Source organism: Dama dama, chromosome 27 (genome assembly GCF_033118175.1).
Source record: "Dama dama isolate Ldn47 chromosome 27, ASM3311817v1, whole genome shotgun sequence".
NCBI classification, from domain to species: Eukaryota; Metazoa; Chordata; class Mammalia; order Artiodactyla; family Cervidae; genus Dama; species Dama dama.
In genome coordinates, this window is record NC_083707.1 from 11,504,746 (window position 1) to 11,522,410 (window position 17,665).

At 42.5% G+C, this 17,665-nt stretch overlaps 1 protein-coding gene across 2 annotated transcripts; it reads left to right on the forward strand.

The window, feature by feature from the left end:
* Nucleotides 1-527: 527 nt before the first annotated feature.
* Nucleotides 528-17,575, forward strand: DSEL (dermatan sulfate epimerase like). Of its 2 annotated transcripts, XM_061131089.1 has the most exons (3): nucleotides 528-674; nucleotides 1,521-6,058; nucleotides 14,327-17,575. In XM_061131089.1, the coding sequence occupies exon 2, from the start codon at nucleotides 2,411-2,413 to the stop codon at nucleotides 6,047-6,049; it is 3,639 nt and encodes a 1,212-aa protein (XP_060987072.1). In that variant the 5' UTR covers nucleotides 528-674; nucleotides 1,521-2,410; the 3' UTR covers nucleotides 6,050-6,058; nucleotides 14,327-17,575. The 2 variants fall into 2 exon arrangements, with proteins under 2 accessions (XP_060987072.1, XP_060987071.1); XM_061131088.1 differs by lacking the exon at nucleotides 14,327-17,575 and having other exon boundaries at nucleotides 529-674; nucleotides 1,521-6,131.
* Nucleotides 17,576-17,665: the final 90 nt, after the last annotated feature.

The window sequence follows — 17,665 nt, forward strand, 5'->3', positions numbered from 1 at the left end:
GCCGCTCCGGGAGCGCGCGCCGCCACGGCAGCCGTGAACACGCGCACTCTGAGGGCCCTCGGGTTCAGATCCCGGGGGCGGTCGGCCCCGCCCTCGGCCCCGCCCCATCTCCTTCTAGCCCCGCCCCCGACCCATCTCCGGCGTCGCCGATGCTCACTCTCCCTCAGCCCGAGGCCCCGCCCACGTCCTCCCCGCCCCGCCCACCACCCGCCTCGCCCTCCCAGGATCCGAGGCCCCGCCCCGGCCCCGCCCCCGGCCGTTCCCGCCCCGCCCCCGGCCCGCGTCGCCGTCTCTCGCCCTCCCCGGGCCGCGCGGCCGGAGCTGGCACTGAGCACTAGCAGCCGCGGCGGCTTCGCGTTCTAGGCACGCCAGCGCCTCGCCGGACACTGCGTCCCCGAGAGCGCCCGTCGCGCGCAGATCTGCCTTCCACGGTCCCGGGCTGCCCGGGGGCGTCCGGCGCTCCCCGAGGGCGGGCGTGTCCGCGCGGCGCCGGGCGGGGCACGGGCGCGGGGCCTCAGCCTGTTGGAGCGCCGGGGGCGCCGGACCGGGGGCGTCTGGAGCCCTGCGGGGTCCGGGCCGCCCGGGTCCCACGCAGAGCAGTGTTTTCCAACTCTCCGCCTGCGTCTCATCGGGGCCCACCGCCACCCGGAGAGACCCCGTCCAGATCTGCAGAGGTAAGCGGACTTGGCCATTGAGCGGTCTCTTGTCCCCAGACCACTTGCCAGGGGTCGGGGATGGGGAGCGGAGGATGGAGCGGGCATGTTCGTAGGAAGCGAATCACAAAATGCAACAGGCGGAGCAGGAAACTCCTAGCGTTCATGTTTCCCACAGAGGAGACTTGTCCAAGACTGAAACTTGGTGAGGTTCTTCGGAACCCAGACGGGCAGCCGCGAAGCTGCTCCTTGAGTCCGGGTTTGGGTCTGAGCTCCCTCTGGCGGCTTCTTGTAAGGATGGAAAACAAGGCTTTTCGGGAGGGAGACTGGAGCAGAACCGGCGTTCTTGGCTCCCACACATTGTCATGATTTCTTCTTCGAGAAAAGTGACTGCGCTTAGTATTATAGTTCCTCTGGCAAAGACACCTTGAGCCCTTGAAAGCTAAACCCTCATCGAGAATCATAAAATGGTCCTTTCAACTTTGGGTTTTTGTCTGAGTCTTCCGTGATCAAAACAAGAATGACGGCGGCACTCAATCTTCTCTTGACTTTATTTGAGTAAAAACATTTTAAATTACGAAAGCAAGCCGCCGTTAAAATAAATACTCTTGGGAAAGTTGCATCTTGTAGCCGCTTGTCTTCTACCACCATTGTTATCCTAATATGTGCCTTGAAAAGTATGAGAAAAAGGAATCATTTAGTGTAACTTCGATTGTATTAAATAACATCTTATTGTCATTCTAAAATTTCTATCAGGAGATGGTAGAACGTTGAAATCTTCCGTTTATGTCCCAGCATACCTGTAGCCTCAGAGAATTTCTGTTTTGTTTTGTCCCCCAGAACAAAATTTCTGTTTTGTTTTTCCAGTGTCATGAAAAAGGAACGGAAAAGAGACGTCACTGTTGGTGAAAGGGGAGTTTTCTTTCCCAGTTGGCGGTTACTTCATGATTGGAAAAGAAGTACCTAGGTGGTTGCAAAGATTAGATTTTCATAGTTGTACATACAGATGAAGCTTTGTTAAAAGAAGATGAGAATATGCTTTCTCAGATGGGTCATAATAGGCCGATGAGTAAGTAAGCCTGAACAAGACAGATTGGAAATGAGGGCAGGAATCCGGAGTGTTTTAAAACCAAGTAGGACTTTGAACACTTGCTGAGGATGTTTTTCTCCCAAAAATGGAGGAAGAAAAAAAATTCTCACAGCCAGAAGTGTAAAAAGCTGAGCGGAGTAACAACCCAGTCTGCTCCAAGGATTTCAGTACTTCATCAACTTCTTTGAGAGCACACAAAAGCATCAGACCGGTATGATGATCTTATCACCAGTGATGGTTTCCTGCACCAGGAATGACTTCTTAATTTGGGTTTTGGAGTGCTTTTTTTTTTTTTTTTAATTATTACACTGTGGGGTTTTTGACTCTTCATGTTAGGTAGATTTCTGTAAATTGTGAATTCATAGTATTCTTGACTATTTCCACTCCTGTTTTCTATGTGACATGAGAAAATCAGAGGCTTTAACATTCTTTGAAGTTTTATTGGAAGCAACACTGCATCAGGGAGGCAGATTCACAGTGTAAGGTTTCTCTTTTTGGCAACTATACTTTGAATGAGCTGAATGTCAGCAGGATTTCACAGCACATACAATTTACAGTCTTTGTTTTATCAAGGCCTTAAATGTATGTTTTATACTCAGCAGATGGGAAGCACATTGAGCGCTGCATTTGACATGTATGCCTGAGGAAAGGAGCTCCCCGATGGATCATGGCGTTAATGTTTACAGGACATTGCTTATTTTTAGTATTAGTGATGTTTGCTTTCTCTACTTTGGAGGAATCTGTGAGCAATTACTCTGACTGGGCAGTTTTCACAGATGACATAGATCCATTTAAGACACAAAGAGTGCAAGATGTCAGACCCAATCAAAAACCGAAGAAGAGTATGCTTCATCCACGTTTGTATTTTGATGCTGGAGAGATCCAAACAATGAGACAGAAGTCTCGCACGACCCATTTGCACCTTTTTAGAGCAATCAGAAGCGCGGTGACTGCTATGCTGTCGAACCCGACTTACTACCTACCTCCACCCAAGCATGCTGATTTTGCTGCCAAGTGGAATGAAATCTATGGTAACAATCTGCCTCCTTTAGCGCTGTACTGTTTACTGTGCCCGGAAGACAAAGTTGCCTTTGAATTTGCCTTGGAATACATGGATAGGATGGTGGGCTACAAAAACTGGCTGGTGGAGAATGCACCAGGGGATGAGGTTCCAGTTGGCCATTCCCTAACAGGTTTTGCCACTGCCTTTGACTTTTTATATAATTTATTAGATGGTCGTCGGAGACAAAGATACCTAGAAAAAATATGGGTTATTACTGAGGAAATGTATGAGTTTTCTAAGGTCCGCTCCTGGGGCAAACAACTTCTTCACAACCACCAAGCTACTAACATGATAGCACTGCTCACCGGGGCTTTGGTGACTGGGGTAGATAAAGCGACTAAGGTAAATCTGTGGAAACAGGTTGTAGTAGATGTGATGGAAAAGACCATGTTTCTGTTGAATCACATTGTTGATGGCTCTTTGGATGAAGGTGTGGCCTATGGAAGCTACACAGCTAAATCAGTCACACAATATGTTTTTCTGGCCCAGCGTCACTTTAATATCAACAACTTGGATAACAACTGGTTAAAAATGCACTTTTGGTTCTATTATTCCACCCTTTTGCCAGGCTTCCAAAGGACTGTGGGGATAGCAGATTCCAATTATAACTGGTTTTATGGTCCTGAGAGCCAGTTAGTTTTTTTGGATAAATTTGTCTTAAAGAATGGAGCTGGGAATTGGTTAGCTCAGCAAATCAGAAGGCACCGACCTAAAGATGGACCCATGGTTCCCTCCACTGCCCAGAGGTGGAGTACCCTTCACACTGAATACATCTGGTATGACCCCCAGCTTACCCCACAGCCTCCTGCGGAATATGGCACTGCAAAATTGCACATGTTCCCTAACTGGGGTGTGGTCACTTATGGGGCCGGGCTGCCAAATACACAGACCAATACCTTTGTGTCTTTTAAGTCTGGGAAGCTAGGAGGGCGTGCTGTGTATGACATAGTTCACTTCCAGCCATACTCCTGGATTGATGGGTGGAGGAGCTTCAACCCTGGACATGAACATCCGGATCAGAACTCATTTACCTTTGCCCCCAACGGGCAGGTGTTTGTTTCCGAAGCTCTCTATGGACCCAAGTTGAGCCACCTAAACAACGTGCTGGTGTTTGCGCCGTCACCCACGAGCCAGTGTAATAAGCCCTGGGAAGGTCAGCTGGGAGAATGTGCACAGTGGCTCAAGTGGACCGGCGAGGAGGTTGGTGATGCGGCCGGGGAAATCATTACTGCCTCTCAGCACGGGGACATGATATTTGTGAGTGGGGAAGCCGTGTCGGCTTACTCTTCAGCAATGAAGCTGAAAAGCGTGTATCGGGCTTTGCTTCTCTTAAACTCTCAGACTCTGCTAGTTGTTGATCATGTCGAGAAGCAAGAAGATTCCCCAATAAAATCTGTCAGTGCCTTCTTCCATAATCTGGATATTGATTTTAAGTACATCCCGTATAGATTCATGAACAGGTATAATGGCGCCTTGATGGACGTGTGGGATGCTCACTACAAGATGTTTTGGTTTGATCATCGTGGCAATAGCCCCCTTGCTAGTATACAGGAAGCAGAGCAAGCCGCTGAATTTAAGAAACGGTGGACTCAGTTTGTCAATGTTACGTTTCAGATGGAATCCACAATCACAAGAATCGCGTATGTCTTCTATGGGCCATATGTCAATGTTTCCAGCTGCAGATTTATTGATAATTCCAATTCTGGACTTCAGCTTTCTCTCAATGTCAATAACACCGACCATGTTGTTTCGATCGTGACCGACTACCAGAACTTGAAGACAAGGTTTGATTACCTGGGATTTGGCGGCTTTGCCACTGTGGCTGATCAGGCCCAAGTAACCCGCTTTGGTTTGGGCACTGAGGCAATAGTAAAGCCTGTAAGACGTGATAGAATTATTTTTCCCTTTGGATTTAAATTTAATGTAGCAGTTGGGTTGATTTTGTGCATCGGCCTGGTGATCTTAACTTTTCAGTGGCGGTTTTACCTTTCTTTTAGAAAGCTTATGCGATGGATCCTCATCCTTGTTATTGCCTTGTGGTCCGTTGAGCTGCTGGACGTGTGGAGCACTTGCACACAGCCCATCTGTGCCAAGTGGGCGAGGCCGGAGACTGAGGCGAGCGCGCAGGCGCCAGCCGCGGGAGGCCAGCGCGCAGACCCGCCAGACATCATCATTACCTCACTTCCTGGTTCTGGAGCCGAGATTCTCAAACAACTCTTCTTCAACAGCAGTGACTTCCTGTATATCCGGGTCCCCACTGCCTACATTGACATCCCGGAAACGGAATTGGAAATCGACTCCTTTGTGGACGCCTGTGAATGGACAGCATCCGACGTCCACGGCGTGCGTTTCCGTTTACTCCGAGGCTGGCTGCAGTCCTTGGTCCGAGACACAAAACTCCACTTGCAGAACATCCATCTGCACGAACCCAGTAGGGGGAAACTGGCCCAGTATTTTACCATGAATAAAGACAAGAAAAGGAAGTTGAAAAGGAGAGAGTCTCTGGCAGAGCAAAGAAGCAGAATGAAAGGCGCCTTTGACAGAGACGCTGAATACGTCCGGACTCTGCGGAGACACCTGGTCCACTACCCCAGTGCGCGGCCGGTGCTCAGCCTGGGCAGCGGGAGCTGGACCTTAAAGCTGCATTTCTTTCACGAGGTGTTGGGAGCCTCCATGAGGGCCTTGTACGTGGTGAGGGACCCTCGGGCGTGGGTTTATTCCATGCTGTACAGTAGTAAACCTAGCCTTTACTCTTTGAAGAATGTACAGGAGCACTTAGCTAAGCTGTTTAAAACGGAGGGAAGTGCAGGCCGTTGTACCTTGAACTCAGGCTATGCTGTCGAGTATGAATTGCTGAGGAAGGAACTGTTGGCATCCAGATCTCACCCAGTCTCGCTGCTGGCCCACGCGTGGCTGGCAAACACGGCCGCTGCCCTGAGGATAAATGCAGACCTGCTGCCCACCAGCTACCAGCTGATCAAGTTTGAAGATCTTGTGCATTTCCCTCAGAAAACCACAGAAAGGATTTTTGCCTTCCTTGGGATTCCTTTATCTCCTGCTACTTTAAACCAAATATTGTTTGCCACCTCCACGAACCTTTTCTACCTTCCCTACGAAGGGGAGATATCACCCGCTAATACTAACGTTTGGAAACGAAACTTGCCGAAGGATGAAATTAAACTAATTGAGAACATCTGCTGGACGCTGATGGATCGTCTAGGATACCCAAAGTTTATGGACTGAGTGCTGCAGGTCAGCAGAGATTTGCACTAATACTTTCCAACCCAATTTGTGGATATGAATTAGAAGTTCGTTTATTCTTGTACTGTGTGTGTTTGTGTGTGTGTGTTTGTGATCAATTCATTACATGCAGAGAGAGATTATTTTAAAAATAAGCACTGTATTTGGCCTAGCAGGATTTATATTTATGTCACCACTTTCCTTGCCTTTGTTTCTGAATTCTTTTCTGCTCAGATGTTTGTGCCACGGAGGTGTAGATGAAGTTATATTACCATGGTCAGGGGAGATAGGAGGATTTTAAAGGTTTTTGTCTAACTCTCCGCTTCATCTGTAACTCAGCTGATCTAGCCCAGAGCCTCATGCACTGCTGAAAGCCTGGCAGTTACTGCTTTACCCAAGCGCCTCTTGCTTTCAAGACGAAGTACAAAAGTTTCTTATCTTTTTTAGAAGGTGTCCCAACACATTTATCTTGCACGCCACACATACGCACAAATCCTTTTACTGTGTAGAATGTTCACAGATATCACTGGGGAAATGGTGAAAGCTCCTATTGGAATTATCAGATCCCTTCTGGAAAATACAGATGGAAATACAGAATGGATTTTTTTTTTTTTCTTTCTTTTGAGGTAAGAAACAGTGACCTGAAAATCCTCCTTAAAGTGTTTTACTTAAAAGTCATAAGGAATCAGTTTTGGAACAGTGGATGCCAAGGGCTGGTAGGGTATTTTAGGCCCTCTTGTCTCTTTAAAGCCCTCTCCTTGCTTCCTTGAAACTGCAGCTGTTCACCATCACCACTCCCACCCTGTCCTTTCTGCCACTCACGCAAAACAGTCAGTAGTTATTAATGGCTAAACTCTGATATTTGTGGGGATTTTCTTCTCCCCTGTCCTGATGATTAATTTTGTATCAAAGCCTGACCGCCTTAGAATCAGATTTCTCCTTGTGGAATTATCACTCTATGAGTCAAAGCAGTGCTGCTGCTGCCAGTGTTTTTTAGACTGGAAACAGAATTGGAAAACTGCCTGACTTATCCTGCGTCCCTTTGAATGAGTCTCCAGACTGCTGGTGTCTGCAGAAGTTGAAGGCCAATGGCAGATGATGTCAGAGGCATCTGTTTCCTTTACCATCTGCATCTTATTATAAATGTCGTCGTCAGAACACATGGTTCGTTTTATTTTGATAGACGCTGAAATCAAAATGCGATGCCATTAGAGACCAGTGGAGCAGTTACAGTGAACTGGATGAAAATGATGAGGCAGTGTGGAGACTTGATGCAACTCTCTGTAGACTGCAGTCTTCTTCCTGATGTTTCAAACTGTATTTTCACACCACCCCTCTCACCCCCCAGGCACTAACACTTGGGATTCTGTCATTCTGACCTAGATAAAAGTGGCTCTTTCTCAGTAGTTTGTTGTTATGTCAAAATGTGCCTCCAGGGTGATCAAGCTGTGGGTATGTTACATTCCAGCTGAAGCTAACCAGGCTGTCATTTTCCTTCCCTTTACAGTAGGAAAGCCACCCTCTCCTTCCCCACGCCTACTTCCTGGCGTAGCTCTCCCTGCCTTCTCTCTACAATGTCAAAATGAATGAAAATCTGTTGTATTAATACAGGTTGAGAGGGCAACCAAAGACTCAAATCTGCACTGTTATTCTCAAGGAAGATTATTCTTCCTATCTCAGGGTTATCACGATGCATGTAACATTTCTACATGGATGATAACACCATTTCCATTACTGGTCAGCGTCTCAGTGTCTGCTTTCAATTCCCAGGATGTGCGATCTTATATCAAATAAAAAGGCTTTGGGTTGAAAGTAATATGAGGTTCGATCAAGGTAAGAATTACCAATGTGTGCAGGTAACAGCAGAGAACACAGATTCTGGACCACTGCCTTGCCTTTAACTTTGCACAGAAACATGCTCACAGGCAGAAGAGAGCCAGGTTGAGTATGCGCAGGAGTTAGGGAAGAGATGCGGAAAATGAAAAAGAAAGCAGTTCTGTGAATGAATATGGGAACAAAATGAGAATGCGTTACTAATAGAAAAGGAAAGGGACGCACTTAAGGTGATCTTCACAGGGTATCTTTCACCACGTAGGAAGGTCAGGGTGAATTTCCTTGTCTACTTCTGACCCAAGGGAGAGTTTGCTGGAGGAGATGCCTTAGGTTCACAGGTTCTGTTTCTGAGGAGTGTTACACATAGGTGAAAGCTGGCCCAGCCATTGTATATGCAAGGACTTGTTCATGCTTGGGACCCACTGCCTTAACATCCCAATTATGATCTCAGAACACCAAGGTCCTGTACTTCCAGAGTGTTATCCTAGGAAAAATGTGAACAGACTCTACACTTACTTCTACTCTGATCGTCACAAAAATAAAGCAACACTGATGACTTTGTGACATTTTCAAAGGAAACACAAAAAGTTTTTTCCATAAAAATAATTCTTTCCTTCATTAATTTCCCCAAACTTGGGCTCAATTGGAATAAAAGCATTTATTAAAATAATACTGTTTACATATTGAAATTCTGAAAGAATGGGTTACTTTTGCTGACACAAAAAGTAACTTAAGGGTGGTGGTAATGTTGATCTAGTTTTCAAAAGTTAGAAATGATGCAGATTACTCACTTTGGATGAGAGAGGCCATATCCATAGCTGAATTACTGTAATGACAATTCCAGGAAGGAAGGAAATGGGAGAACCTGCTTAGGAGAAAGAAGTCTATGGTTATACTTAATCTATAGTAACCTGAAAGGCATGAATTTTAGGTAGATACACTTTAACGCCTCCATAATGAGCCTAGAACCTGAGTATTAGATGTTTGATTAACTGGCTTTTTGGACAAACAGAATAATTAGTACTATATGTGCCTGGCAGGAATGGGGTAATTATTTATGTCTAATTCCCAGGTGTGGGATAGGATCTGCCATTAGTACCTTCATATTTGAAGAAGAGACTCCACACACTAGGTATGTTTTTTTTCTTTTTGTAAAAATGCCACCCCTTCTGTCTGCCATTGACTTTTGATTGGCATCATTTATCAGCAGAGTTTTTGGTGATTTGGTTTAGGATCATCATAGATGCTGTGTGTATTAATCACTCAGTCGTGTGTAACTACAACTCCATGAACTGAAGCTTGCCAGGCTCCTCTGTTCTTGAAATTTTCCAGGCAAGGATAATGAAGTGGGTTGCCCTTTCCTTCTCCAGGGTATCTTCCCGACCCAGGGATCACCCAGGTCTCCTGCATTGCAGGCAGATGATTTACCATCTGAGCTACTATATAAAGTCTGTCTCATTCAGTTATCTATAAGTAAACATGGACAATGGTTTTAAAATCTGACTTAATTCTGATCATAATTAGAAAAATGTCACTAGTGAAAAGTAGAAGACAATATGTTATAACACCACTTACAGAGGTAAGGAAGACTAATATTCTAAGACAGATCTAGGAATTTAATATACATATGTGGGCTATCTACTGCTTGTTTAAATATAGACCAAAGTATGTCTAAAAATAGCTGCTAGGGCAGTGTTTTCCATACTTGACTAGTATTATTTCCCTTCATGTTGGCATAAAAATTCAAATAACATTTTAAGAACTAGACTGAGTTTTTATTTTTTATTTTGCACAAAGAATAGGAGGAACTTAAAACAGATTCTCACATTCTCTAGCTAACTTGTAAATGCTTGAGCTGTAATTTACATGAGCTGTTGTGTTTAGTCCAAGTAACATGTTTAGCTCCATTTCCAAAGATAGGTTTGGAGAAGGCTTCCGAACCTTAGCTGGGTGTCTTGCTTTTGTTCTTCATTTTCATTTTTCTTTCACGTCTAACCAGTTACACGGTGGAGAAAACCCTAACTGGAGATCATAGCCCAGATTATTCCAACTATATGTATAACGTGACTCCTCTGTTAATAAAAAGCTAAAAGCAACTTGGCTATGGTTGGGATAATTTGTAATGGCCCTCTCTTTAGGTCTTTGGGTACCTGTGCTAGGATTTTGTTTGGAGCTGAGAAAGCAGAGCTGGGAAATGCAGTCCCATGATTTCAGCCACTTAACTTGCACCCTTCAGTAATGGACAAGCCATGACTCCAGTCCTATAAGTTAATTTTAAGTCCTGCCTGCAGTCCGTTTCACTCTTCTCTGTACTTTGTCCTAACTTACTAAGTAGCAAGAACATCCACAATTGCCCCTCCTACCATTGGTGGAATCTCCATTTGAGCAGGAGATCTATGAAAGGAAGGTTAGTGCAGGTCCGTTGAGTCATTCTAGTAGATAGATGGTGCCAAAGGTCAGTATATTGGAGACTTTTGTTTTTAAAGATAGAGAAGGATCTATTATAAATTAGTCTGCACATTAGTATGTGCTGCACAGAACTATAAGGTTTTCATGTACATCGTTACAATCTTCACAGCAACTCACTGGTGTTGATTTTACAGATACATCTGAAGCCCATATTCTCTTTGCAGGGAATCTGTTTTTGTGAAGGCATTTGGAGCAGGTTTACAGTTCAGCTATCAATTCACAGTAGTTTTGGGGTATCTACCATCAAGGTATTGATTTGCAGGAGGAAAGAAGACAAAAAAACATGAGTTGACTCTGTGCTTGCCCTGTGAAGAACTGGTGGTCTCTCCAGAGACTTCAGAGCTAGTAGGAGTTCATCCAGAGGAGAAGGAGAGGAAGGGCATGCCAGTAGCGATTACCGCCTGGAGGCACCGCGGTGTCAGCTGCTCTGCGGTAGAAGGGTGGTTATGAGAAAAGGGAGTAGTTTATGGAGCTTCAGTACATTTGGAGAGAGATCACCATCCATGCCTTTCCTAGTTAGATTTGACTCTATCATCACAGGATGTTCCATCAATAAACAGTGAGAGGCACAAGCGGAACAAACTGCGGACACTCGCTCTCTCCCAGTCCTCCCCTGACTTCATTGCCCCAACACATTTCTCACATAGAGAAATGTGGTCCATGACTCAACAGCAGGGGATGTCCTGAAGAGAAGGCTGTGTGAGTGTGGTCGGACCGGGGTGCATGCAGATCGCTGCTGGTAGTAACAGTAAAGGATGACTCAGGGTATCTCCTCCGGGCTCCTGCTGGCCAGTAGTATTTCTTTTCCTTCCCCTACCCTCTCAGTGCCTCCAGATTCACATTACCAGGCGGAGCTGACCAATCCTGAGAAGGCAGCAGTGAACAAAACCTATGGAGCTGACAGTCAACCAAATATCTTTAAAAGTAATTCATTTGGGGGGAAAATAAACTGTTCTTATCCCTACTATGGAAATAATGTCAGAAGGAAGGGAAGGAGAGAAGGAATAAATGAAAAATGGAAGGAAGGAACTCTGAACCTAAATCTGAACACAAAGTAAGGTGCATAAGGAGAACTGTTCCTCTAACAATTGAGCTCATTATTATATTAACTATTTAAGAATCTCTTTGAAATCTTATTATAGCTAAAACTTCAGAAAAAAGGATAGATTGTAATCTGAGCAAATCCTTTCTATAGTACGTTGCAGTTGCTCTATCTTATTTCTTTAAACTATTTCTGTATTGCTGTGACTCTTGAGATTAAATGAATTTTTTCTTTCAAGGGTATTAACACTGGTGTTGAATTTCATCTAAGTGTCAGCTTTTACAGCTTCCTAGATAGTATGGTGTTTTCCTATATACTGTCTCCCTCGCTGTTTCCAAGCAAGGGGTATATACCATGATCCCAGTGATTTAAGGAAGCAGGTATTCATACACATGGGACATCCATGGTGCTCTCCATTCTTTTGGAAGTTAATTCAGCTCCCATTACTGTCACTTTTCTCACTTCATGAGTAAGTGAACAACACAGAAATGTCTAATCCCTGCATTAAAATCTGACATCCCTCTACGGACAATGCATAAGGCACTTCTTACCTTATTCATTGCATAATGGAAAGAATGCTTCCAAACTTTGTTCTACTGCAATGAAAGATAACTGCCCAACTTTATTAGTGTTTGTTTATTGTTTTAAGTATTCATTTATTCCTTTGCCATGTTCCAAAAGATTAATTTTGTTTTATGTATTTGTTTAAAGTTTCTGGGATTTTAAAATAAGGCTTTTTAAACTATGTTGAGCCATTTTAACTTGATGCCTTAATGCAGTATTTCACAAAACTTTGAAGGGAGATTTACAAGAACACAATAGAACCAAAAAGTGATGAAATTGCTTCCATAAAACACCCATGAAAAGACAACTGCATATAAAGAGTGCAGTTAATAAAAGTTAACCCTACACAGTGAAATAGGTGGGTTCTGCTCTTCATTTTTATTCCAGACATTAACCTGGGTGTCCTGGCCAATTCAGTGTTAACTCGAGCATATCACACTCACAGTGGGCTTATGTGTGCCCAGGAACTTGTGTTAGTTTTCTTTAGATTGACCAAAATAAACTGAAATGTACATGCATTCAGTTATACTTTATCTTTTACTCATAATTAACTATAAATTTTGAGTTTATAGTTATTGAACAAAACCCCCATTACTAAAAGGTACTTGCTTTTACGCTCAGTCAGTCACTCAGCCGTGTCCGACTCTTGCAACCTGTCAGGCTCCTCTGTCCATGGGATTCTCCAGGCAGTACTGGAGTGGGTTGCCATTTCCTGCTCCAGGACTTTCTTGGGCATCCACAGGAAAATCTGGCAGGATGCCATTATCATATGAGGTATAAGCTTTTCTGTGTATAATCAACATGTTGTACTCATGGGTTTTTCACAAGCTATGTTTATGCCTTTCTCCCATTTCCTTGGTTAATTTGGAGAGGGAGATTTCTATTAAAAATGTTATATTAACAGCACTTTGTATGTTATATGAACTTTGAAATTTGATAAAATTTGAATACAAATCCCTAGGTCAATAAATAATGACCAACTGTGAGGTGGTGGGCAGTTTTCTTAATTTGAAATCACCATTTCCCCATCTGTAAAACTCCCCCTGAGTTGATATAAGGATTAAATAAAGTCACACATGAAAATTAATAGAATGATACTTGTTTCCTCTTTGTGATCACCTCCATTTTCTATCAAACCCATATATAACAGAAGGCACCATTCTCCCAAGAAGAAAATATTAAAATGTCCCCAGAGAATCTGAGCCTACATAGTTAGCATATAGACCAGTTAGACACTCATTTTAATGTTTGATATATCAACTGAGTTCTAAAAACATGTAAAATCACAAGTATGCAATTAATATATTAATTTGGAAATAATTTGGAGCTTTTTTCATGTTCACATTTTAAGAAAAAGTCATTCAAATTTTCACTTACTTCAGTGCTTTATTTCTAGAGTCATGGTTTGAGTTATTACAGAGAATATTGTATTTCCTTCTGAGTTTTATGAAGATAGAGACTCTTTTAAGTTTATGTTTAGTTGCCCAGTTGTGTCTAATTCTTTGCAACCCCATGGACTGTAGCCGACAGGCTCCTCAGTCCAGGGGATTTTTCAGGCAAGAGTACTGGAGGGGGTTGACATTTCCTCCTCCATGGGATCTTCCCGACCCAGAGATCGCGCTTGTGTCTCTTATGTCTCTTGCACTGCAGCAGAATTATTTACCCTCTGAGCCATCAAGAAAGCCTATTGAATTTAAGTATGATGCTATTACTTAAAGTTTTATATCATGTTACAAGAGCTATTTGTATAACATTTATCATAATTTTATGTTCATACCTTCATTCAGTAGATACATTATTATGATCTTATGCATCATAATCAATGTATTTTTCCTATTTTAATGTTTTCATTTATTTATTATGAAATATGCTTAAAAGCTGGGAGTGTTGAAGACTATGTGTGAACATGACATTGACTCCACTGGCTATGATGGAATAAGTGAGGACCAACCTGGTGGCTCAGTGGTAAAGAATCCGCCTGCTAATGCAGGAGATGCAGGTTCAGTCCCTGGGTTAGGACGATCCTTTGGAGAAGGAAATGGCAACCCACTCCAGCATTCTTGCCTGGGAAATCCCATGGACTGAGGAGCCTGGTTGGCCACAGCCCACGGGGTTGCAAAAGAGTCAGACACGACTTAGCAAGTAAGCAACAACAATCTGAGGTAGCATATCCAAGTTACACATGTCATGATTATATACCTTGACACCGTATGTAACAAATGGTTTTATGAATAGAAAATGATCTCTTTACAGAACACTTAATGCCCACATCCTTCACACACATTCTTTGGCTCAGGGTTAAGTTCTACAATACGTTATCATCTGCCTGCTGCTTTGTAAGTATGGATGTTCTTTCTCTTCTGTGGCTGTAGATCACAACCCAGGAGCAGTTCCAGAGCCTCCAGTTGGAACCTCAGCCTTCCAGCGAGGAGCCCGGGACAGCACGTGCCTCTGCCACACACCTATGATCACAGGGTTCATCCCACTGAGGACAGGAGTTCCTCTTCTGTGACTGGTTTTCCCTGGATACTGTCATCCAAACCCTGGCTGAGGCTCACCATCTGCAAACAGAAGGCGCTGTTTTGCTGAGCCTTGCACATGTCAGGCCTGCTGCCCCCACTTCTCCAACTGTAGGTATGATGGATAGGTTATGCTAGTATGTGGACACTGAAAAGATGTGCTGACCCTATCAGAAGCCCTCTTCTCTGATACTGATAAGTCTCTGTGACCAGAGCTGGGACTGAGTCAGAACTCCTATACTCACACCCTACCCTGTGGTACAGAGCCTATACCTCTGACCTTCCATTACCGCATCCTCCTGCCCTTACCAGCGACCCCAGAGGTAACAACTATCCTAGATTTTGTGTTTACCATTCCTGTGCTCTTCTTTATGGCTTCACCACATATGTCTCTATATTTATCAACACATTGTGCGTTTTTGCATGTTTTTATACATTATGTAAACCAGTAACATACTCTATATATTATTACACAGCTTGCTTTTCTTCACTCAAAATTTTGTCTAATGCATGTTGATGTTTGTAGGTGGAGAGCACTTATTTCCAACATGATGGGTTCCAGTATAGACTACTGTCCAGAAAGCATACTTTGTGAATCTTTCATCTTGTTGGATTTGGGGAATATTTTTAATTTTTGTAATTTTAAGCATTACACATAAAACTTTATATATGCTATATAATGCACATGTGTTAATGCAAGAATTTTGTCATTGTGTTTTTTTTTTGGTACCCAGAAACCTTCCCACCCAGCCACACTGCAGCCTAGTGTATATATTGAGGGCTTAAAGCACATCCTCAAGTATTCTTGATACCAAATTATTATTTTCACAGATTGTTTGTACAAGTTGACACTCTAGCAATTGTTGAAAAGCTTGTGTTGCTCCACAGCTTCTCCTGTACTTGGCATTTTCATACTTTTAAATATTTTTCTGTCTAATGGGATAAAAGAGTGCTATTTTTTTTTCAGTTCTGTTAGTAACATAGAACACATGTGCAGCACATGCACTAGTGTACACACACACACAGTATTCCTTATTTTTCCCATTTGTGTTTCTTCTTTTGTGAAAAGAAATCATGCTCCTGTCTTTGTTCCATTTTCCCATGGCATTCATTTTTTTCTCATTGATTCATTGACATTTACTGTATATTAATAGTACTAACACTTTTTTGGTTATACTTGCTGTGAATAACTTCTTGGCTTATATTTTTATGATCTTTGTACTATGACTTTTATGACATTTTGATATGCAGGTGTTCTTAATTTGAATGTAGACAAAATATGTTTACAAATAATTTCTCTTTATTACTTATACTTTTTTACATCTTATCAAAGAATCTTAGTGTCTTGGCACTGAAAAAGTTCTCCTGTATTTTCCTATCATTATCAATTGCTGCCAAGCAATATTACCACACGTGTAATGGCTTAGAACAGCACACATTCATTGTCTCACAGTTTCTGTGGGTCGGGAATCCATGCCTGGCTGAACTTGGTCAGTCTGCTCACACATGTGGCTGCAGTGACGTTGCTGGGACTGGGATCTCATCTGAGAAGCACCCACTTCCAAGCTCATGTGATTGTTGGCAAGACTGAATTCTTTGTGGGCTATTGGACTAAAAGCCTCAGTTCTTTTCTGCCTGTTGGCAGGAGACGTTGAATCACTTGCCATGTGAGCTTCTCCATTGGCAGTTAACTTCATGAAGTCAGGATGAGAGAATCTATAGAGAAACTGCTAACACGCTATCATCATCTTGGAAGCGACATCCAGGCAGTTTTGGTTAGAAGCTAGTCTGAGGTCCCCTTACCCCTACACCCAGGGGAAAGGGTTTCCACAAGGAGAGGACTACCAGGAGATGGAGAGCTTATTTTAGAGTCTCCCTGCCACACATTTTGCCTTTTAAATTTAAATACTTAATCTGCGTATTTAGTTGGTCAGTCAAGTCCGACTCTTTGGGATTCCGGGGACTGTAGCCCACTAGGCAACTCTGTTCATGAAATTTCCTGGGATTTCCCAGGCAAGAATACTGGACTGAGTTGCCATTTCCCTCTCCATTTAATCTGCTTAACATTAATTGTTAAATCCATTCTGAGTTTTTTTTTTTTCCCTGTATGAATAACCTGCTGTCCTAGACTGAAAGGGTTCAGTACCCTCTCCCTTCCACTAATCTTCAATGCCATTTCTACTGCATATCAAGTCCTTACATTTTGTGTGAGCTGATTTCTGAGATCTCTACTGTACTCCACTGGCAAATTTGATTACCCGATGACAATACTGCACTGTCTTAATTACTGCAGTCTTTTTGTTGGCCTTGAAATCTGGCAAGGCAAGTCTTCTTATTTTTTTTTTTTCTATTTCTTAAGACTTTGTTCTTCCATATGCATTTTAGAATTAGTTTGCATAGATCCTCAAAGCAAGCAAACAAAGAACAATACATGTTATTGTAAATGTGTTACATCAATTTTGGGAGAATTGACCTCTTTAATTAATCCCAATTCATAAGCATGTATATCTCTCCTTTTATATAATATTTGTTAATCCTTTGATAGATTTAAGTATGAGCACTTTATATATTACAGTGGATCATATTTATTTTTAATGATATGTCCTAACTGATGATAGTATGTAGAAAATACAGTTGACTTTTGTGTATTTATATTGTATCAGGGAACTTACTAATTTATTAATTTACCTGTAAATTTTTTTGAAATACTTATATGAGATGATTTTGTAATCTGTAATTGATGGAATACATTTCCTTCCTTTTAATTTTATAATTTTTTAATGTTCTTACTGGATTTGTTAGGACGTCCTGTAAAGTACTGAGTGGATCTGGCAATGTGAATATTCTTGTACTGTTCCTAATGTGAATGGAGTAATTGTGCATTTCACCACTGAGCAAATGAATGGATGCTGTGTGTGTTTCATAGATTCCCTTTATCAGGATGTGGTACTCCCTTCTATTGCCAGTTGATAATTGCCTTTTTATCATCAATGCATGATGAGATTTATTCATGCTTTTGCTGTATTTATTGTGATAATCATATGTTTCTTTGCCCTAATCTGTTAATGCAATGTATTTTGTGAAAATATTTTTTTCTTTTGAGATTAAACCAAATTTGGCTTGCTATGATGAAACCAGACTGGGAATGATTTATTCTATTTATATTTGTGGCTGAATTGAGCTTATTAATAA

What these genes read in the sequence shown, in the direction of transcription:
- DSEL (XM_061131089.1), top strand. Translation starts at nt 2,411, where the DNA reads ATGGCGTTAATGTTTACAGGACATTGCTTATTTTTAGTATTAGTGATG.